This window comes from Anomaloglossus baeobatrachus, chromosome 6 (assembly GCF_048569485.1).
Source record: "Anomaloglossus baeobatrachus isolate aAnoBae1 chromosome 6, aAnoBae1.hap1, whole genome shotgun sequence".
Classification (NCBI taxonomy): Eukaryota; Metazoa; Chordata; class Amphibia; order Anura; family Aromobatidae; genus Anomaloglossus; species Anomaloglossus baeobatrachus.
The window spans coordinates 433488309-433512526 of NC_134358.1; the positions used below are offsets into that span (position 1 = coordinate 433488309).

Sequence of the window (24218 nt, forward strand, 5' to 3'; positions counted from 1 at the left end):
GATAACTCCAGAGACCTGTGCCGGCCTGATCAGGTCTTATAAAAGACGATTATTAGCTGTAATTGCAAACAAGGGTTATTCCACAAAATATTAAACCTAGGGGTTGAATAATAATTGACCCACACTTTTATGTTGAAAATTTATTAAAATTTAACTGAGCAACATAACTTGTTGGTTTGTAAGATTTATGCATCTGTTAATAAATCCTGCTCTTGTTTGAAGTTTGCAGGCTCTAACTTATTTGCTTCTTATCAAACCTGCTAAATCTGCAGGGGGTTGAAGACTACTTGTAGGCACTGTATATACTCTGAGGGTGTTATATACTAATGGGCGCAGAGTCTGCTAAAGTGGTGTGTAATACAGAGACAAACATTTTAAAAAGTTTTAATGCAAAACTGTCACCAGGTTTTCTCCATATAAACTATAGCCACCACCTGTTTGCCCTCATATACAGCATTGTAGAGTATTGTATATATGACCCCAAGCCGATCTGTATGACATTTAAAAGACCTTTTAATATACTCACATGTGGGGCGGTCTAGTCCGATGGGCGTGTCACAGGTGACAGGGGAACACAGGGAAACCTATACTGGCCCTAAGACTGGGGCCCCTGCACTTACTCTAACACCCAGAGGTACCCTTAAAGGTAGGGAGGTCCGGGCCTCCAACCTAGGCTCTATCTCCTGTCCTTGTCCCTGATGATAAGACCCCCCCTGCACAACCCACCACCTGGGGGGGAATGGAGAAGAACCAAAGTCAACCACCCCACCAACAAATATAGACAGGACAGGGGAAATTACTACAACAACTACTCGTACACACGATATCCACACACAAAGGAGCCAGTAAGAGTGCATGAGGGGAAACAACATAAAAGGGGGGAGAAAAACTACTGGGGAACAGCCATACCATTCAACCAGCACGCTTAGAAGTGCTGCAGCAACAACCAATTCTGTAGCCCACAACGAAAGTCTCAGAGAGAGGGTTTCTCCAGCTCCTGGCAAAGCTACCAAATGTATGAAAATAACCGGCACCGTCTGATGAAAGTAGAGGGTGTTTATAAAACCTGGGCATGGTCCCAACTGGAAACACCTGACCAGGAGTCAGGAGCTGCTGGAAGGTAAACTGACATTAACCCTCTCATCACCAAAGGAAAGGGAATCCATTAAATCAGCAGAATCTCACAAGACAAAGTGAGATTCTGACCCAGAACCTGTCACAAAACTCTGCAACAGTGGAAAGACTTGGTCTGGCGTCTCCTATCTTCTTGTGATCAATATTCTCTTCCCCTGCTCCATGTGGATGACGCATCCTACATCATCTACACAGTGTCCTCCATTGTGCTTTTGCGCACGCGCACTTCTCTCTGCCCTGCTGTGGGCAGAGCAAAGTATTCTAATGCGCATGCGCGGGCAGTCTTTGACCTTTCCCCGCACATGCGCATTAAAGTTATCTGCTCTGCCATCAGCACTGCAGAGAGAAGTGCATGTGTGCAAGAGCGCAATGGAGGACACTGTGTAGATGATGTAGGATGTGTCATCCACATGGAGCAGGGAAGGAGGACGGTGATGGCAAAAAGAGAGGAGGCGCTGGCTCAAGACTAGCCATGCTCATCGGACCCGACCGCCCCATATGTGAGTATAATAAAAGGTTTTTGTTATGTCTTGTATGGTCTTATGTTATACAGATCGGTGTGGGAACTTTTCTGCAGTAGTCTAGAATACTGTATATAAGAGCTTACTGGTGGTGACTGCAGCTTATATAGGAAAAACCTGGTGACAGGTTCCCTTTAAAGATAAAGAGGAACAATTTGGCACTTGAATATGAACTTAAAATTATTTACAGTCCCTACGTTTCAAGGGGTTGAAGAAAACGTGACAAGAACTCTATCTGTGCCTTGTAGCGTATCAGAGAGCAGCGTCAATTTTATTTACGTGTTGTATGAAGTGTAATAACCTGAGCTAGTATATATCACTCACATTTACCGCATATTACACTTATTGGCTTCATAAACAATCCTGTCATTTGCATGCTGTTTGTGGCTTTTAGTTAACAAAACAACACTCCGGGGCACAGAAATGATAAGAAGCAATTGAAATCTGAAATATGTGCTTTGATTTAATTACATTACAGAAGTACATTGAGATATTGCTTCTACATCGCAGAAAACCAAGAAATGTAATAATATGCCTGTTTAAATCTTAAGCCTGTTGAATTAATTATGACCCTAATTTTACCATGACGGAAAGACATTGCCACAGGTCATTTTGGAAGAAGGAAAAGTCGATATAATTTGATTAAATGAGGATCAAATAAAAGAAGAGGTCATCTTAGGGCAAAAAAGCACTTAATTATACAGATAAACATTTGTACTGCAGAAAGTGGTGACAATATTTTGCAATTCTTACAAGTATTCAAACCAATAAGGGCAAAGGAACACAGAACGAGGTCTTGTTTTGACATTTAGCTGAGAGAACAGAGGCAAAAATGCAGCTTTTTTCCTTTATTTGTTTTATTCCAATCTCATGTCTGGAAAAGCAGTAGAATGGTAACTATTCTTTAGTAACTCCTCAAAATTTATATTAAGTCCTCAGACCTTGGACTTAAAGTGTAGTCATCATTTAATTTTTATTTCATAAATCAACAGTATACATGAAAATAAGCAACTTTGTACTATATCCTATCAGACATATTTGCTTTTTTTCTCTGCCAGAATTGATCAGTCCTTATCAAAATTCTCAGTTCTGGGGTAAAATCTGTATTCAGTGAAGACTTTCCCATTACAGAGATAGGAGATGGCAGTTGTTACTGATTAAATTCTATGATTAAGGAAAGAGGAAGGCACTAGCGTTCCCCCTCTTCTCTCTACTTTGAATTTTTTGGTGGGTAAAATATATTTTATTTTCTCACCTCATTGTTATAAAACTTGAGGGCTCAAGATGCACACCACACATGTAGATAAATTCATTGAGTAGTCTCATTGCTAAAATGGGGTCAGTTGTGGGTGTTTTCCATTTTTTAGACACATCTGGGATTCTCCAAATGCGACATGGTGCCCACTAACAATTACAGACAATTTTGCGCTCCATAAGTCAAATGGCACTCCTACTATGCGTCCAAACAGTAGATTTCCACCACATAAGGAGTATTGGTGTATTCAGGAGAAGTTGCACAATCTGTGTCCCTTTTCTATGTCATCTTGTACCCATGGAGACCTTTTTCCTCTTTGAGTGCTCACATGGCCTGAGGGTGGTGACATGTCCCCCCTTCTGGCCACTCTGTTTGCGCTTGGAGATGTCCGGTCTCCATGGCGAAGGTTGGGAGCGCTCTCAGAGCTGCAAAATGCTTGCATGCAGTGCCTGATCGCATCCCTAAGGGCACATGCATGGCCTGTTGCCTGCTTGCTGAGATGTGTGCGGCCCCATTCAGCGGGTCCGGATATTCACACTGATGTGTGCTGTGTCTGGTGGCTGCTTTCGGGGGTGCAAGTGCAGTCGGCGTCCACGGCTCTTCCAGGTACATGACGCAATCATGTGACCGATCGTAAGGTCCTTAAAAAGTCCTGGCAGAAGTTGGGGTAGTCATTCTTTCCTCCCAGAAGAAGTGGGCGGTGTCCCACAAAACGGCCGTCAGAGGTCATGTTCTGCCTGAATCTCTGAATCACCAATTGCAATGGGCTAAGCTTACTTAGAGGTGCTAACACTACCTTGGGCTTTGGCACTTCTCACTTTATAAACAATTATATGCATGGTTGGATATTACTCCTGCCCCTTCAACAGCCATCTTATTATTGCTGCTTTATCTTTGGTGATTCTCTGGATCAGTGTGTTAGTCGTTTACAGGCTATGCATTTTTGTCCTTATGTGAGGTCTTTATATCATATATCTAATAAACTGTATTTTTATATGCACTGAAAACTCTAAAGGCCACTTTACACGCAACGACATCGCTAACGAGATGTTGTTGGGGTCACGGAATTCGTGACGCACATCCGGCCTTGTTAGTGAAGTCGTTGCGTGTGAAACACAGGAACAACCGTTAAGGATCAAAAATACTCACCATATAGTTGATCGTTGACACGTCGTTCTAATCTCAAATATCGTTGCTGCTGCAGGTATGAAGTTGTTCGTCATTCCTGCGGCAGCACACATCGCTATGTTTGACACCGCAGGAACGAGGAACAACATCGTACCTGCGGCCGCCGCCAATGAGGAAGGAAGGAGGTGGGCGGGATGTTACGGCCGCTCATCTCCGCCCCTCTGCTTCTATTGGGCGGCCACTTAGTGAGGTCGCTGTGACACCAAATGAACCACCCCCTAGAAAGGAGGAGGTTCGCTGGCTACAGCAACATCGCTAGACAGGTAAGTATGTGTGACGGATTTTAGAGATGTTGTGTGCCACGGGCAGCAATTTGCCCGGGATGCACAACCGACGGGGGCGGGTGCTTTCACTAGAGACATCGCTAGCGATGTCACTGTGTGTAAAGTGGCCTTTACTTTCTTTTCCTTTTGTATTGATTTGTTCCCTGGGAGTGTGCTGTCTTGTGGCCAGACTTTGGGGCCTCCTTGTGCACTTTATTAAGTATGACCACATTAAGGCATATTATTTAGACCATGAGTCTTTTGTGTAGGATGCATGTTAAAGGTATATTACAAATGGAAAATGTATGCAGCACAGTAAATGCCCATAGGGTGCATGGGAGTCATGCTGCTGGGCATTACGTGTAGATTACATATGGAGAACTCATTCAGCACAGTAAAGGCTGAGCTCATTCTAATGTGCTATTTTTCAGCATATTGAAGTGTCAGACATATCCCACTCTCTGCTTTCATCGAGCCCCGCTGCTACTTATTAAATGTTCATTAAAGCATCAGAGAAGTTCCTTGTGCAATGTTATGCTGCTTATTAATGGGGAAACTATTTTCGCCGCTATTTTTGTTATAGTGGGATTCTCTTCTTATCCATGTCTTTTTCAGCGCCTGCTCGGTGCTGTGCCCATCTTCCAGCTAGTAGCATCACTTACTGGGCACATATGTAGTCACTTTAAAGTGCAGAATTCATCAATGTTTTTCATTGCTGTAATAAGGTTTGTGACACAATAAATTCAGTAATACAATGTATGTGTTATTACCATTTGTGTAATATTACTTGGAGTAGCACTTAAAAAAAAAGCATGTCTGAGCTGACTAAATACTTATCGTATGTGCCTGGTAGCCAGAACTATGAACTTTAGGATATATGACTGCTTAAAGGACCTATAAGTAATCTGCTGAGCCTATTCCTAATGATTACCTTTGTTTTCCACATGTCAAATTGCTATAAGGTTATGTGTGCACGTTGCATCTTTGTGGTGTCCACAAAGATGTACGTTTTTAGTCCCAAAAAACACTCCCTCGGCATGCATTTCTTGCAGCGTTTTACTGCGTTTTTGCCCAGTACGTTTTTCAAGTCAAATCTATTGAATGGAAGGGCTCAAAAACGCTGGCAAAGACGCATAAAGAATTGACATGCTGCATCTTTGTGGTCACGACAAAGACACAGCCAAAAGAAAGCTGCAACGTGCGGACAGCATAAATGAAATCTCATAGACTTTGCTAGGGAAGGAAATATATGCAGTTTTTTGACCAAAACTACACCCAAGAAACGCACAAAACCGCTGCAAAAAACGCAGCGTGCGCACATAGCCTAAAAGGAACTTTCTGAAAAGAGGAAGAAAACTAACACAAACTGTGTTCACTTCCTGGTTATTCAGCAGCTCAGTATCTCTTATTAACCTACATTTCCACCTGCATCCCCTGTAGCAGATCTCCCTAATTATTCAGCAACTCACTCATTACCTACTGCAGATACATCTGTGTTGTTTTACATTTAGGGTACAGTTCCTCTTGCGATAAGCTAATGAACCTCTGCTGCAAGGGTCATGCTACTGTGATGTGATCTTGTGATCATATCACAGCTGCAGAGAAGAGGGAGGGAGCACTTTCTCCCCACCTCCTCCGCTCCCTGTCTCTGCGTACATCGCACTGTACTTGGATTACATGCGAGTGCAGTGCGATGTTTCACACGCTCCCATAGACGTGTATGTGGGTGCGTGAGCATTGGACAAAACAAACCAAGCTTATCAGAGTGTAATTTTTTTTTCAACTGAGGAAACAAGTCATTGAATATACTGATGCTTCAATCGCATATTAGAGATCCCATTCATGTAGCAGTTATTGAGCGTCTGCTCTAAAATAGAAAATATTCATTCATCTTGAGACGTGAAGGATATAAAACTTAAAATCTTGCACTTTATAAATCAAGTAGGAGAAGGTCTGATGAGAATCTGCAGTTTTTTAATTCAACAAACAAGCAAGCATGATAAGTCTAACCTTATCATGAAAATGCAAGACAATCCTAAATTAGATAAAGTGAAATCTACAGGACTAAAATATACAGCATTTAAGAGACAGATCTTCAAGTAAGGGCTCGGTTCCACTTGCTCATAACTTTTGATGCGAGAGCATCGGAAGCAATATGCTAATGACCCTCTTCTGCGATCGTGAGCCGAGGTCATGCGATTGTTATCTGATCTTGCGATCGGGTCCAAGCTGCGAAGAAGAGGGAGGGAACACTTTCTCCCATCTACCCGCTGCCTGTATATTACAAATACAACTTGGGAGGAAGATGAGGAGTGCGTCTTAAAATCCGAATATAGCTTACCGGGAGGTGGAGAATTGGCGCAGGGTCTGTCCAGGAGCTATCTGTGTGGCCGGCTGTCAGCGCGGGCAGCTATCCGGGCACGCGGCAAACTGCCTCTTTGTGGGCTCTCTGTGCGGCTAGCTGGCTGTGCCAGCGGCCGGCTGGCTGCCTCTCTGTGCGAGTGGCCGGCTAGCTGCCTCTCTGTTCGAGCGGCCAGCTAGCTGCCTCTTTCTGCGGGTAGCCGGCTGGCTGCCAGTCTGTGCGAGCGAACGCCTGGCTGTGCTGGTGGCTGGCTGTCTGTCTGTGCAGTTGGCAGGCCAGCTGTTTGCCTGTCTGTCTGTGCGGGCTACGGTGGCTGTGTGGGGCAGGGCGGTGCTGTAGGTGTCCCAGATGCTCTGGTTTTAAATGATGGTGCCCGGAGTTGGCGCATGCGCAGATGGAGCTCTTGGCTCAAGATCTTGTCATTGAGCTGAGAGCTCAATCTGCGCCGTCGCCACTCCGAGCGCCATTTCTTTGAAGCCCACACTGCCGACAAAGCATCTGGGACACCGGCCTGCTACACACAGCCAGCACAGCTTCTGCTGCCAGCACAGTCCGCCCGCTACCAGCACAGCCCCCACCGCCCACCGAAGTATGACGGACCCCATTTTTTTTCTTTATCTTTTTTATCTCTAAATTTGGGATGCGTCTTATAATCTGATGTGTCGTATAAAACGAAAAATTCAGTACTTGGCTGTACCACTGAATTTTCTACAATATGATCTCACAGTTGAGAATCCCGCAACCATTGTTTATGGTCATCTAGTTGGATGTATTCTCTCAGAAATTAATCTCTCCATACTTATTCATGGTTATTACTGTATTAATATATACAATGTGCATAATGCTATCCTTTGATTTATAGTATGCATATAATGATGAGAAAAAGGGTAACAATGTTTTGAACTTTTGACTTTCAGGCTTCCTATCTCACCATCCACTTCAGCTTTAAATGAGAAACTACCTTCATATTATAGGCAACCATCTTGGCTATCTCATACATACAATTGACTTGCTTTCTCTTCAACTCTAGCCATAAGTGTTCGATTGGGTTGAGGTCTGGGGGCCAATCCAGTACTTCTACTTTTTTTCATTGAACCATTACTTCGCCAATCTTGACATATGCTTTGGGTGATTGTGCTGCTGAAACTCTATGTTGTCCTTTTCATACCCATAGTATTTGAGTGTAGAAAATAACTCATCTTGTAGATAACTCACATATTGCTCAGCATTGAGACCACCATCATTCGTGCTCAAGTATCCAATGTGTTTGGCTGTGAAACAACCCCATATCATCAGGCTTCCTCCACCGAACTTAATGGTTCCATCAATTTCTCAATCCATTAGCCCCTTTTTCCCTTGTTTATTTCAGACCCATTTCCACTCAGAGCCTATTCTATTGACTATTGTCTCATTTCGCCAAATCACCCTTTTCTAATCTTCTACTGTCCAGTTTTCATAAGGCTTCTTCACCTTTTAATGAGCTACCACTTCAGAATTGCGTAAAGGGCTTGGCATAGTATTTCCATGGATGTCTGTGATTATTACGAAACATACGAGCCACCTCAAGTGCTGTGTTTGTCACTCTAAAACTAATAGACCTTGTGATGAGTTGACTTGTTCGCGCGGATATTTCTCCTGGACACCCACCTCTTGCCTTTTGAATAAATGGCTGGACTTCATTTTGTATTCTTCCAACTGTCATGGCACTCACATGATGCAGTTTGGCAATTTTTTTGGCTTAGAGACTGCTATAGATGACCTGGAAGATGCTGTTTCTTGTTTCTCGGGAAATCTTCTTCATGGCTGCTAATCATTTCAAACCTTCCACTTGGGAATCAACCTAAAAACACACTGAGCTATTAGGAACTCTGCAAAAAGGTTGTAATTTGTAATATACAGGAAGAAAAAGATTTTTCCACAACCAGGAGCAAAACAGTAACAATGCAAAACTACTGTAATCAAATGCTAAATAGTTGCAAGTCAAATTTATGCATGAGGTAGCCAAGATGATTGTCTGTAAAATGAAGGTAGTCTCACACTCAAAGCTGTAGTGGATGGTGAGATATGGAGCTTAAAATTCTAAAGTTCAAAACATTGTTACTAGTGCTGGTCGAACTCACATTAAAAACCGGGACCGTCGGGTCCCTGTTAAATTTAAAAAAAACCCCGATCAGCTCCGGAATCTATGGGGACCAGAGATTAAAAACGTTGGTTGAAAGGATAGGGGGTAGAAGTGCGCGTGGTGTACTCAATGAGGCTGTGTCATGGCGGCACGTTCCTTCCGGGTCAGGTTTTCCTTTCCGGAGCCGACCATTAAATATTCACTGCTTTGCCCGCCCACCGGGGCGTGTAATTGGTTGCAGTTAGACGCGCCCCCACCCTGAGTGGCAGCATGCCAGCTGACTGCAACCAATCTCAGGCGCCAGGACGGCCAGTGGGCGGGGAAAGCAGTGTAAGTGTCTGCGGGTCAGTATAGTGGTATAAAAATAAATTAATAAATAAAATAATAGGCGCAGGGTCCCTCTATTCTCATACCAGCACAGATAAGCCCACAGCTGCATCCCCCAGCTGTCGGGCTTTAACTGTGCTGTGTATCAAAATAAGCCCAGAGTCCTACGTGGGAGGGACTCGCATCACATCACCCAGCAGCTGGATATTCTCCTGACAGGAGCGTGCAGGTACATAGAAACACATGCTGCCGACCCGCTCCTGTCAGGAGAGTAGGCAGCTGTGCCGGGTGATGCGATGCGAGACTTGTGCAAGTCTGGCATCACATCCCCGGCATGGCCTACCGCTCCCCAAACATGAGCGTGCAGATACATAGAAACACAACGGCCGACCCACTCCTGTTAGGAGAGTATGTGGCTGTGCCGAGTGATGCGACGCAAGACCCGTGCGAGTATCTCACAGGTGTAGTTCTGGCTTAAGAGAAACCGCATGAAGCTTTTTTTTTTTTAATTTAAATAAATAATAATAAAACAATACGACGCTCCCCCCCCTCCCCCCCATTTTGACACCCAGCCAAGATAAAGCCAGCTGGTGGCTGGTATTCTCAGCCCGCAGCTGCCCGGTAGTTTAGCATCCATTAGAAGTGACAATCCCGATGCTTTACTGGCTCTTCCCATTTGCCCTGGTGTGGTGGCAATCAGGGTAATAGCAGGGGTTAATAACAGCGCACAGCTGCAACTAAACCCAAGGCTATTAATGGCACAGGCATCTATGAGATACCTGTATCACTAATCTGTAAATTAAAGTAAATAAGTACAAACACAGAGAAAAAATCCTTTATTTGGAATAAAATACAAAAACACACCCTCTTTCACCACTTTGTCCGGTGTAATCCCCACGAGGTCCCATGCTGCTTTTAGCTCTGCTACCTCTCACAGCAAGCAGCCATAGAACAAGACTATTCTTGTTTGTGAGTGCAGAAAATGACTGAGCCACAATGAACGATGACTGCAGGCAGACAGTGTCACAGGCTGGGGGTGCGTCTCACTGCAGCCAATCACAGACGAGAGGACGGCCAGTGGGCGGGGAAAGCACAGAAGGCTGTGTGTATGCGATGAGCCTAATGCGCAGTACAGGAATTAAATGTGTGACCCGAAAGCAGTTTGCTGCCATGACAGCGAGTCTCCGTAAGTATGAAATGCTCGCTTAATTCTTTTTTTTCTCTATTTTTCCTTTCATTTTCCCAGTGCCGAATCCGGATCGTACACCCGGGCATCTTTGCAACTGCGCGGATCCGGACTATAACAGTCCGGGTCCGCTCAGCCCTAATTGTTACCCTTTTGCTCATCAGTGTACATGTATTGTAAATACTTCTTTTTTGTTATACACAATTTTTGTTAGAATTTCTTATTTTTATTTTATACTAGCTGTACTACCCAGCTTCACCCGGGTTAATAACTGTTGTTAACAAAATAGAATGTATTAACAAAAATTTATTCTGCACCCAAATACCACAAAACAAATAGATAGAAATGTAATTATTAAAAGGCAAAAACTAAGCTAATAGAAGCATTTCACAACATATATTTCAACACCCCAGATATTCCACACAGATTTAACTAAATTGGCGAAGTAATGTGCTCCGTCTGTCTCATTCCAGGTCTGACTCTTTCCAGGTCTGTCTCTTTCCCCATCTGTCTCTTTCCCTGTCTGTCTCTTTCCCTGTCTGTCTCTTTCCCCGTCTATCTCTTTCCCCGTCTGTCTCTTTCCCCGTCTGCCTGTCTCTGTCTGTCTTTTTTTGTCTGTCTCTATCTCTCTGTTTCTTTCCCCATCTGTCTCTTTCTAGGTCTGTCTCTTTCCCAGGTCTGTCTCTTTCCCCGTCTGTCTCCCCGTATCTTTGTCTGTGTTTTTTCCTGTCTGTCTCTTTCTCCATCTGCCTGTCTCTGTCTGTCTCTTTCCTTGTCTGTCTCTATTTCTCTGTCTCTTTCCCCGTCTGTCTCTATCAAGGTCTGTGTCTTTCCCCATCTATCTTTGTCTGTCTCTCTGGCTTTCTCCTTCTTCCCTGCCTGCCTGTCTCTGTCCTTGTCTGCATGTCTGTCTATCTCTTTCCCCATCTGTCTCTTTCCCCATCTGTCTCTTTCCTCATCTGTCTCTTTCCCAATCTGTCTCTTTCCCCGTCTGTCTCTTTCCAGGTCTGTCTATTTCCCGGTCTGTCTATTTCCCGGTCTTTCTCTTTCCAGGTCTGTCTCTTTCCAGGTATGTCTCTTTCCATCTCTCGGTCTCTTTCCAGGTCTGTCTCTGTCTGTCTCTCTGTCTGTCTCTGTGTCTGTCTCTCTGTCTGTCTCTGTGTCTGTCTCTCTGTCTGTCTCTCTGTCTGTCTCTCTGTCTGTCTCTGTGTCTCTCTCTGTGTCTCTCTCTGTGTCTCTCTCTGTGTCTCTCTCTGTCTCTCTCCATCTCTCTCTGTCTCTCTCTATCCGTCTCCCCACCGACATCTTATTACCTCATATATAAGCTTTCTATACTATGAATGTCTTTTGTTCCTATAGCAACCAATCACAGCTCCTACTAATAACCTGTAGTTCCAGGCTCCATTTACTTTAATGGAGGCATGTTTTTTGGAGAGTAACTGTAAAGCGTGGGGTTAAATTTTCCTGTCAAAACATAGTCTACGACATTCCCTGGGTCACATGAGGTGTCTGTGAAAAATTTTGTGATTGTAAATGCGACGGTGCGGATACACTTTTCGTTTCACTTTTTCACCATTATGTAGATAGGGTCAAAATTGATTGGTAAATTGGAACGCGTAGGGTTAAAATTTTGCCTCACAACATAGCCTATGTGTCACGCTCCCCGGGTCCCCTGCCACGCTCCCCGGCTCACCTGCCACGCTCCCCGGCTTCCCTGCCTCGCTCCCCGGCTCCTCTGTCAGGCGTCCCCCGCTCCACAGCCTCCAGGCCCCATCACCGGCGGTCCCCAGGCGGCCCGGTCCCCGCTCCCGGCGCCCGTCGGCAGCTCTGCTCCAGGCCGGCTCTCCTACCTCCTGTTCACCGCTCCCTGCCCTGGCTTCTGGCACCCGGGCCTCGCGCATGCGCATTAGGGCGCGCGCGCGGTCATTGACCCTTTCTTAAAGGGCCAGTGTCCTCCAACAGGATATTGAAGGATCAGGTACTGGGTATATAGGGGGATCCTTTCCAAGTGGGCGGGGCCTGTTCTTTGTGTTTTCTAAGCTAGGAGTCAGGTCTCCTTGTGTCTGTGATATATTCACCTATCTCTCTCGTAGAGCCGCTCCTGCCTCGCCAACCGGTCCTGACGATACCCGAACCCCGAACGGTGACGGCCTGCCATCCCGTCAGTTCCGGCCATCTCCGATCCCTGTGGTGACCCGCCTTCTCGCTCCATTGGTTCCGGACTCTGCCTGACGACATCTCGGCCTCCGAACCTGAGCTCCGTCACCCGGACTACCATCAGAGACCCCATGGTCCCAGGGACTTCTTTACTCCACTCCTCTAAACGGACTGTCCTACTAGTGCTCCGGCTACCGGGCACCTTGCCCTCGGTGAGGTGTTCAGCCCAGTGGATCCACCTCCTGGGTCTGCCCGTCCACCTGGCCCTAACAGTTAGAACAGGCCATGGATCCCGCCGAAGCACTAGCGGCCTTGCAGCAGGAACTCACACGCCAGCGCGAGACCCAGACCCGCATGCTGAACTTCATGTCTTCTGTGGATACCCGCCTGAACACGCTACAAGCGACAGCCACATCCTTGGCATCTCAGGTTTCCACTGTACAATCCATGGCCACAGCTCCCGTGGCAGCCTCCTCGGATGCTTCCAGACTTCGTTTGGCCTCACCACCCCGGTACGCCGGAGATCCCAAGACCTGCAGGGGATTCCTAAACCAGTGCTCCCTTCATTTCAAGCTGCTTCCGCACTTGTTTGCCTCCGACCAAGCCAAGGTGGCGTTTGTGATGTCCCATCTAGAGGGTGAGGCACTGGCCTGGATGAACCCCTTGTGGGAAAAGGAGGACCCTGTGACTACCAACATCCAGGACTTCCTGCAGGCATTTAGAAACACCTTTGACGAACCTGGACGTGCCGCTGCATCCGCCTCATCACTCCTCAGGCTACGTCAGGGGACTATGACGGTAGGGCAGTATGCCATTCGCTTCCGCACTTTGGCCTCAGAATTGGGATGGAACAATGAAGCCCTCACCGCCGCCTTCTGGGAAGGACTCTCCAGCCGTATTAAGGACGAGCTGGCAGGCCGCGATGTTCCTTCCACCCTGGATGCCCTGATCGCACTAGCCACCCGCGTGGACCTCAGATTCCAGGAACGATCCAAAGAGGTGTCCCGTGAGAGACGTCCGATACGGCATTCCTCTCCTCCGCAGAAGCCCGCCGTACTTCAGTCAGCGTCGTCTGGTGTCTCTGTCCACGAGCCCATGCAGATTGACCGTTTGCGGCAGTCCGAACAACGCCGAGCAGAACGGCTCGCCAAGGGCCTCTGCTTCTACTGCGGAGAGGGCACACACCTTCTACGCTCCTGTCCAGAGAGGCCGGGAAACTCCAAAGCCTAGGGTTGGTAGGAGAGGCCACCCTAGGTGCTGGGACTCTCTCAGACCCGGTTACGTGGACTGTTCAAGTGACGACGGGAGAGACGCGGTTCACGGCCGAGGCGTACCTCAATTCCGGGGCAGCAGGCAATTTCATCCAGCAGGCCACGGTGGACAAGTACCAGGTGCCTGTTACTCCACTCGACAAACCCCTCGTGATTGCCTCTGTAGATGGGAGACCCCTCTCTGACACCATCTCGTGGATCACCAAGCCGGTGGAACTACGTATTGGTGCCCTGCACACCGAGAACATCGCTCTCTACGTCCTCCCACACATGTCCCATCAAATTCTGCTGGAACTCCCCTGGTTACGGACACACGAACTGTCAGTCAGCTGGGGTACTGGTGACATCACCCGATGGGGCTCCTCTTGCCACGAGAACTGCCTGAAGACCATACAGCCCATCCGACGACCTCCGGTTCCGAAGTCCCTACCGGGATTGCCCTCGGCCTATTGGTCCTTCGCTGACGTCTTTGTTAAAAAGGAATCAGAGGTACTTCCGCCACATCGTCCTTATGACTGTGCCATCGACCTACTCCCGGGAACTACACCCCCTCGAGGATGGATATATCCACTGTCTCCTGCTGAAACAAGGGCCATGTCTGCCTACATCACGGAGAACCTGGCAAGGGGATTCATTCGGAGGTCCTCCTCTCCTGCAGGAGCAGGCTTCTTCTTCGTTAAGAAGAAAGAGGGCGATCTACGCCCATGCATTGACTACCGGGGTTTGAACCAAATCACCGTGAAAAATAAATACCCCCTGCCGCTCATCCCCGAATTGTTTGATTGGCTTAGAGGAGCTCGTGTGTTTACCAAGTTGGATCTTCGGGGTGCCTACAACCTGGTCCGCATCCGCTCTGGGAACGAATGGAAGACCGCATTCAATACTCGCGATGGGCACTATGAATACTGTGTGATGCCCTTCGGCCTCTGTAACGCACCAGCAGTGTTTCAGGAATTGGTGAACGATGTGTTCCGGGACCTTCTCTACGTCTGTGTAGTGGTGTATCTTGACGATATCCTGGTATTCTCTCCGGACCTCCAGACCCACAGAGAGAACGTGCAGCTGGTACTACAAAGACTGAGAGAGAATCGTCTGTACGCCAAGTACGAAAAGTGTGTATTCGAGCAGTCTTCTCTTCCCTTCTTGGGTTACGTGATCTCCGATACCGGTCTGCAGATGGACCCGGAGAAGGTCTCTTCCATTCTCAACTGGCCCCCTCCTTCCGGACAGAAGGCAATCCAACGCTTTCTGGGATTCGCAAACTATTACCGTCAGTTCATCCCTCACTTCTCTGCTCTGACTGCACCTCTCTCCGCCTTGACCAAGAAGGGGGCTAATCCAAAGGACTGGTCACCTGCGGCCGACGCCGCGTTTGGCTCCCTGAAACAGGCATTTGCTTCTTCCCCTGTGCTCCACCGTCCTGAGTTAAACCGACAGTTTACCTTGGAGGTGGATGCCTCCTCCTCGGGAGCCGGAGCAGTGCTCATGCAGAAGTCCTCCTCCGGGAAGATGGTTACTTGCGGTTTCTTCTCCAAGAGCTTCTCAGCGCCTGAACGAAACTACACCATCGGTGACCGAGAGCTATTGGCAGTCAAACTGGCTCTGGAAGAATGGCGCTACCTTCTGGAGGGAGCAGTGTACCCCGTGATCATTTACACGGACCACAAGAACCTGGAATACCTGCGGTCCGCTCAGCGGCTGAACCCACGGCAGGCCAGGTGGTCCTTGTTCTTTGCCAGGTTCGATTTTCAGCTCCATTTTCGACCCGCGGACAAGAATGTACGAGCAGATGCTTTGTCCAGGTCATTCATGCCCATGGAGCAGGAGGAGGAGACATCCCAGCCCATCATCTGTCCAAGTAAGATTATTCCGGTGGCTCCTGTCACCCTGGCCCAGATACCGCCTGGGAAGACCTATGTCTCTGAGACTGACAGGCAAAAAGTGTTGCACTGGGGCCATGCCTCGAAAATAGCCGGCCATGCTGGTCAGAAGAAAACATGGAGTACAATTGTACGTCACTACTGGTGGCCATCCCTTCGCACGGACGTCGCTTCTTTTGTCTCAGCCTGCTCCTCTTGTGCCAGGAACAAGACGCCCAAACACCTGCCATATGGTCGTCTTCTACCTCTGCCTATACCCTCCGTTCCGTGGCAACACATTGCAATGGACTTTATTACGGACTTGCCCCTGTCCTCCGGACACACAGTCATATGGGTCGTGGTGGATCGGTTCTCCAAAATGGCTCATTTCGTCCCTATGGCTGGACTGCCCTCTGCCCAGGAACTCGCTGACGCTTACATACAGCACATCTTCCGGTTGCATGGCTTTCCATCACACATTGTGTCCGACAGAGGAACTCAGTTTACCTCCCGCTTCTGGAGGGCTCTCTGCAAACATCTGGGAGTGACTCTGGACTTTTCTTCAGCCTACTATCCTCAATCTAATGGCCAAGTGGAACGAGTCAATCAGATCTTGACCTCCTTCTTACGTCACTACGTCAACGCCCATCACGACGACTGCTCCACGCTTCTTCCTTGGGCTGAATTCTCCCATAACCACCACGTCAGTGAGTCCTCCTCCAGCTCTCCCTTCCATGTCGTTTACGGACTTCAGCCTTCCGTCCCGTTACCTGTATCCTCTTCCTCGGATGTCCCTGCTGCTGATGCTGTAGTCCGTGACTTTGCAACCATTTGGGACACTGTCAAGGCGTCCCTTGGACGTGCTTCCCTGCGGATGAAGAGACACGCAGACAAGAGGCGTCTGGATCCTCCGTGTTTCTCTTCAGGAGATCTGGTCTGGCTTGCTTCCAAGTACGTCCGATTGATGCTAGCATCGTACAAGCTGGGTCCTCGCTACATCGGGCCGTTTAAAGTCATTGGCAAGATCAATGAGGTCTCCTACAAGCTGCAGCTCCCGGCCACGATGAGGATACCCAACTCCTTCCACGTCTCCCTGCTCAAGCCGGTTGTCCTTGGTCCCTTCTCCGCTGCTGCCAGTTCTGCTCCTCCTTCTATTGCTGATGATGACATCTATGCGGTAAGGGATATCATGGCCATGAAGACCGTACGGGGCCGACAGTTCTTCCTGGTGGACTGGGCAGTGTATGGTCCTGAGGATAGGTCCTGGGAGCCTCGGGAGAATGTGGGTACTCCTCTGATTCGTGCCTTCCTGACCCGGTTGCGGGGAAGGGGGCGTGGGGGGGGTACTGTCACGCTCCCTGGGTCCCCTGCCTTGCTTCCCGGCTCCCCTGCCACGCTCCCCGGCTCACCTGCCATGCTCCCCGGTTTCCCTGCCTCGCTCCCCGGCTCCTCTGTCAGGCATCCCCCGCTCCACAGCCTCCAGGCCCCATCACCGGCGGTCCCCAGGCGGCCCGGTCCCCGCTCCCGGCGCCCGTCGGCAGCTCTGCTCCAGGCCAGCTCTCCTACCTCCTGTTCACCGCTCCCTGCCCTGGCTTCTGGCACCCGGGCCTCGCGCATGCGCATTAGGGCGCTTGCGCGGTCATTGACCCTTTCTTAAAGGGCCAGTGTCCTCCAACAGGATATTGAAGGATCAGGTACTGGGTATATAGGGGGATCCTTTCCAAGTGGGCGGGGCCTGTTCTTCGTGTTTTCTAAGCTAGGAGTCAGGTCTCCTTGTGTCTGTGATATACTCACCTATCTCTCTCGTAGAGCCGCTCATGCCTCGCCAACCGGTCCTGACGATACCCGAACCCCGAACGGTGACGGCCTGCCATCCCGTCAGTTCCGGCCATCTCCGATCCCTGTGGTGACCCGCCTTCTCGCTCCATTGGTTCCGGACTCTGCCTGACGACATCTCGGCCTCCGAACCTGAGCTCCGTCACCCGGACTACCATCAGAGACCCCATGGTCCCAGGGACTTCTTTACTCCACTCCTCTAAACGGACTGTCCTACTAGTGCTCCGGCTACTGGGCACCTTGCCCTCGGTGAGGTGTTCAGCCCAGTGGATCCACCTCCTGGGTCTGCCCGTCCACCTGGCCCTAACACTATGACGCTCTCGGGGTCCAGATGTGTGAGTGTGCAAAATTTTGTGGCTGTAGCTGTGGCGGTGCAGATGCCAATCCCGGACATACACACACACATACATACATACACACGCACACATTCAGCTTTATATATTAGATTTAGAAAACCTTGAAAAAGGCCTTAAGGTTATAAAGCTAAAACGTTGGTCCTATCTCTGTTCTACATGGGTCACATTTAAGTATAAAAACAGATTCAACACAACATATCTTCATCATTCGTGTGCCAACGTATTTTCTTATTATTATGTAAGATTCTAGTAGCCCTGTTCGGTTCCAGGGGCATAGATACATTTATGCAGCAGAGAATATTAAAATCTTCTTCATCACTAAGTTCTACTCCAGACAGTCTGTTTTATCCCAATCTAAACAAACTGCTTTTCTTTGTTTGGAGGATGAAAAATTCATCTCTCTCTCAAAAAATCAACACCTTAGTATTCTTGAAAGACTTCTAGTAATAGTCAGATGTCTGGAAGAAATTCTGTTTTTATTGTGCTTGAATTTCTGCAATATGGTTTCCATAAGCATCTCAGAACCACGACACTTCTAGCACTCGTTACTGCCAACAACTTATAGATGGGGACTTTTACTGTCAGAAATCCTTGAATAACCTCCTTATCTGAACCTCTTTACTGAAGTTGACATTTTATTTTGTTCTTTAACCTCTTTACCCTGTTTTTGTTTTTTTTTTTATTATTTTTGTATTTTCTTCCCCATTTTCTAAGACCCATAACTTTTTTTCATTTTTTCCTCCACATAACCGTATGATGGTTTGTTTTTTGCGGGATGAGTTGAATGACTCCATTCGTAAACAGGAAAAAAAATTCAAGTGCTTTGAAATTGCAAAAAAAGTACAATTGTTTATTTTTTATTAACCATAAAGTACATGTTGTTCACAACTGTATACAGTAAAATTGGCTTGACATTATGATTCCCCAGGTCAGTATGAGGACGCAGGTACCAAACATGTATAGGTTTTTTTTTAATGTGGTGAAAAATTTTTCAGAAATTTATAAAAAAAAAAAAAATAATAATAATAACTTGCTTTTGTAGAAGTCCCATGCTTCGTGATGGCTGGCTACCCTGTCTGCCCTAGTCCAACCCCCCTGTGAGTAAGCACCTGCTGTTGTTTGTGTGTGTTTCGTGAAGGCACCGGCAGGTTAACCCTCTCCTGACCCGGGATAGATATTACCACTGAAAAGTGGTGTAATACCCTGTGGAGCCTGAAGCCCAAGTGTGCCACACATGTCCATACATTTAGGGAGGTGGAGCTTACAGATTCTTGTTAAGATTTTTTTTTTTTATTCAGAGAAGATACACTTTGGGACAGAATACTGTTTTACAATTAAAGAGGTTGTCCACCATTGGATAATTTCCCTTAATAAAGGTTTGAAAAAAATAAAAAAAAATATAGTAACCGACTGGACCAGTGCTATTCCTCAATACCTAGCACTGCATCATCCATGGGTCTGCTGGAATCAACATCCCACACTGCTATCATGGGAGAACTTAAGCTGATTGGTAGCCACTGATTGGCTGCAGCGCTCATGTGAATCCGTATCTCTCACATCCATACATTATATCAGTTTTCTGTTTCCCAATAAGCTCTTGAGTTCACTGTATGTAGCTCACCAGTTATTAACTCTAGAAACTACTGTCGATAAATGGCATCAAGTTTTTCATTGTATAATAACAACTTAGAGCTAAAATGGAATTGATATCACTCTGGCAAAGGCTACTGTTCAGTGCAGCTAGCACCATCTTTCGTAAGTGAACAGGAACATATAACATTATGGTTTGGTGAATTACAAAATTGGAGATCTATTTAATGATTAGACGAAAGCTCTTTATTCTGGCTATCAACCATGGGATATCCTAATAGAGCATCTAGATAATGCAACATTCTCACCATAAGGAAACCTATGTGGAAATGGACAGTGTGCTATGATTTATATATACTTATCATATACTACCTATTGGGTAGAGACATTGTAGTCTGATACTATATGAATTGTGTTGTAACAGACAATGTGTGATTTGTACATTTATTTCATACTTTGTTTATAGAGTTTTAAAGGGAATCTGTCAACTACTAATCTTCGGGGTGGTCCGTTCCAATGGGCGTTGCTGGTCTTAACCCGACACCTCCTCTATCCTTGCGATCTCCGTCTCCTTCTTGCCTTGTGTGGTTGACATGTCCTACATCATCCCCACAGTGTCCTTCATTGCACTTTTGCGCACGCGCACTTCTCTCTGACCTGCTGAGGGCAGATCAAAGTATTGTAGTGAGCAACCATAGGTGCTTTTTGACCTTTCCCTGCGTCTGCACATTACAGTACTTGCTCTGCTCGCAACAGGGCACAGAAGCGCAAAGGAGGACACTGTGTGGATGACGTAGGACACATTATCCACACAAATCAAGAAGGAGGACAGCGGTCACAAGCAGAAAGGAGGCACGGGATCAAGATTAGCAATGCCCAGTAGAGCGGTGAACCCTGCAGGTGAGTAGATGACAGGTCCCTCTAAGGTAGCCTAGGTGTAGTTGGACCATGGCTAGTTCAATTCATATAAACTTCCAGCGGTGGCCGACCAATATACTCCACGAATATCTGATACACTGATGTCATGTTACCATCCGTAGTTATAATATCCAGTGATTCAGGCCTGTTACTGGCTGTATTGTAAATTCATGTTTTGTACGGTCTGCTGTGGCTGCAGCTGATTCATTACAATTTGTAAAGTAAGAGTCCTGTTTTATGGTTTTTCATATGTAGGTTGTACTTATTGACTGTATAGAATTTCTTGGCTGCTTGATTATTAAGCTTCTTTTTTTTTATAATGATAAACTATTAAATTTACTTTTTCTTTCATCTTATATATGTAACTTCTCACTTTGCTTGGTGCAGCAAATTCCAGTGAAATGAAATTATTTTTTCTTTATATCATGAAACCTGACACAATGTAAAAAAAAATATTCATATAAACGGACATGACTGATAACTAATCAAGAAAACTGATAACCTTGAAGGATTTATAAAGACAATAGGGAGATGACAGTCTACAAACCAAGGAAAATGGTAATTATTCTGCGAACATTCTCCAAATGCATCTTTCCTAATCCCTCTACATATGATTTCATATTTTACTTCGTAGTGTACAAGGCAAGATTGTATAGGAATAGACTACAATAACCTGTCCTGCACACAACAAAAAATAAGCCTCTAAGAATTCAGACTGACATATACCTTGGCTTTCCAATTATCCCAACAAAATGGTAATAACACTTACTCTCTCATGCGCTTCAGCTTAGTCTGTGCCATAGTGTCGTTGATATCACTTGATGGCCTGGGAATTGATGGAGACACTTTGGTGGCAGTCTGAGTATCTACAAATCAATGTGTAGAGAGACAATGCAATTCAATGTTCATTTTAATGGCATTATGGCGCACTGGAAGCCTAGCAGAAAATATAATGAGAAATTGCCTTGTTAGAGTGGTACATAAAAGCAGATTACAGGCAATGTGTAAAGTGTCTGGAGGACAGGAATTCCACCACAAGATGTTCATTCATTAAAGAGAGGAAACTTGAGCACTTGGAAAAAAACAAAATAGAAGTAAAAAGCAGCATATCAAGTAAGATATATATCCAACAGGCAACCTAAACAGTCATTTATTTCAATGATTAAAACAAGATCTAAAAAATATGAATTAAAGAAAATGTGTGAAATACTTGAGCTGTTTACTTTTATGATTTTTTCTAATATTCTTTACAGTTATTTTTGATTTATACATAGGTCACACATAAGAAGCGATAAAAATTAATGGCCATTACCGTGCTCATAGGAATTTTTTATTGCAAAACATTAAAGAAACTAGATAAACGACAATGAAAAAGGAATTGGATAAAGGAATGTTAGCGAATGGTGTCAGGCAGCTGCTAATAAAGGCAAATATGAGCATAGGATGTATCAAATGCTTAGATGCACCAGACTAGAATAGTGTGACAATGCAATCATATATAGAATTTTTTGGTGTAGTTATTGTGGCAGTTTTTAAAAGAAGTGGATTAAAAAAAAGTAATATTAATTAATAATATTTGCGAGTAGCAAATAGTGCTGAATTCAGGTTACTCGTTACTTTGCGAATTTTCCCCATTGCACACGCTATTAGGAATGAATACGCGAGTAGTAGACAGTACTCATTATGAGTATACTGAATACGAATAGTTAGGTACTCGCTCAAATGTAAATATGACCTGTCATCAATATCAGAGCAGTCACAGTGGGGGTCCATCACCCCCACCAAACAGTTGTTATTTTCCTTGGTCGCCATGGGTTATAAACCTTTTGAACAGATAAATCTTCAGTTGTCCTCGACTTAGGAAAAATACACTATTTAAAATACAGTATATCACAAAAGTGAGTACACACCTCACATTTTTGTAATATTTTATTATATCTGGGACAACACTCAAGATCTCACACTTTGATGCAATGTAAAGTAGTCAATGTACAGCTTATATAACAGTGTAATTTTGGTGTGCCCTGTAAATAACTCAACAACCAGCTATTAATATCTAAAACACAGGCAACAAATGTGAATACACCCTCAAGTGGAAATGGCCAACTTGTTCCCAATTAGCAATTTTCAATCCCTGGTGTCATGTGACTCATTAGTAGTGATGTCAGTGCTCAGACCATACGCCGCACACAGCATCAAATTGGTCTGTATGGCTTTCGCCATGGAGGCCGATTCTAAAGATAATGCCCAAGAAAACACAAACAGTTTGATGAAGAAAAACATACTAAGGACATGGATTACTGGAACCAGGTCCTGTGGTCTGGTGATACCAAGCATGTGGGGTGGCATCCAGGTGAGGAGTACAAAGACAAGTGTGTCTTGCCTACGGTTTGGGGCTGCATAAGTGCTGCCAGCTTTGGGGAGCGACAGTTCCTTAAGGGAACCATGAATGCCAACATGTACTGTGACATACTGAAGCAGAGTTTGATCCCCTCCCTTTGGAAACTGGGATGTAGAACAGTATTCCAACATGATCGCGACCCCAAACACTAATTCAAGACGACCACTGCCTTGCTAAAGAAACTGAGGGTAAAGGTGCTGGACTGGCCAAACATGTCTCCAGATCTAAACCCTATTGAGCATCTGTGAGGCATCCTCAAAAGGAAGGTGGAAGAGGGCAAGGTCTCTAACATCTACCTGCTCTATGATACTGTCATGGAGGAGTCGAAGACTATTCCAGTGGCTCCTTTGAAACTCTAGTGGACTCCATACTCAAGAGGGTTAAAGCTGCACTTAAAAATAATGGTGGCAACTGGCCACACAAAATATTGACACTTTGGAAACAATTTGGCCATTTTCATTTAAGGGTGTACTCACTTATTCACCATTGGTTTTGACATTAATGGCTGTGTGTTGAGTTATTTAGAGGGCACACTAAATTTACACTGTTATACAAGCAAAACAAGCACACTGACTACAAAGTGTGTTCAATGTGTCATATCTTCAATGTTGTCCCATGAAAAGATAAAACAAAATATTTAAAAAATGTGACAGGTGTGTTCACTTTTGTGATATACTGTAAATCCCATCATACATTACCACTTTTATAATCTACTACAGTTGCTTAGAAAGACAATGGCTGTCACAAAGTTGTTTGCTTTACCTTACTATTAGTGATGAGCAAGAATTAAAGTGATCGAGTGCTCATTAATTGAATTGAGTGGGTCCAAAGCTCTTAACCACTGGATTAGAGTAATGAGAATAATGGAAGTCTATGGTGAACTTGAGCATTTTGTCGGCAGACGCCGCTAGAGGGCAGGGGAAGCCGGAAAAATGCATGGGGAAGTTATTTGGACGCATCTTTGATTCCAAGATCACTGCTAGGAAGTAAAAAATTAAATAATTGAAAAAGAAGCATGGGGTCCCCCCTATTTTTGGTAACCAGCCAAGCTAAAGCAGACAGCTGCAGGCTGGCATTATCATGCTAGGAAGGTCCATGGTTATTAGGCCCTTCTCAGCCTAAAATTAGCAGCACGCGCCGTCCCAGAATTGGCACATCACATTAAATGTACCAATTCTGACGCTTTGCCCAATTGCCCTGATGCGTTGGCAACCAGCATTATACATTAATGGGGTTGATGCCAGCTGTGTAATGTCAACTGGCATCAAGGCCATTGGTAAATAATGGAGAGGTGTCTATCAAACAGCCCCCCATTACTAACCTTGTAAGTGTAAAGTAAAAAAAATGCAAAGGAAAAAAAAATAGATTATTTGAATAGATACTCCCCACACTTTCCATCATTCACCAATTTGTTAAAAAAAATCCTCAAAAAGCTCCAAAGTAATCTAGGACTAAAACGCTGTCTATTAACA

At 45.8% G+C, this 24218-nt stretch overlaps 1 protein-coding gene across 1 annotated transcript in view; it reads right to left on the reverse strand.

Annotated features, from left to right (window-relative positions):
- Nucleotides 1-24218, reverse strand: part of NEK11 (NIMA related kinase 11) — a 430667-nt gene that overhangs the window by 53251 nt on the left and 353198 nt on the right. Inside the window, exon 15 of the mRNA XM_075315207.1 lies at nucleotides 21115-21211. Coding sequence (XP_075171322.1) covers nucleotides 21115-21211 — 97 coding nt within the window. The remainder of the gene's footprint in view (nucleotides 1-21114; nucleotides 21212-24218) is intronic.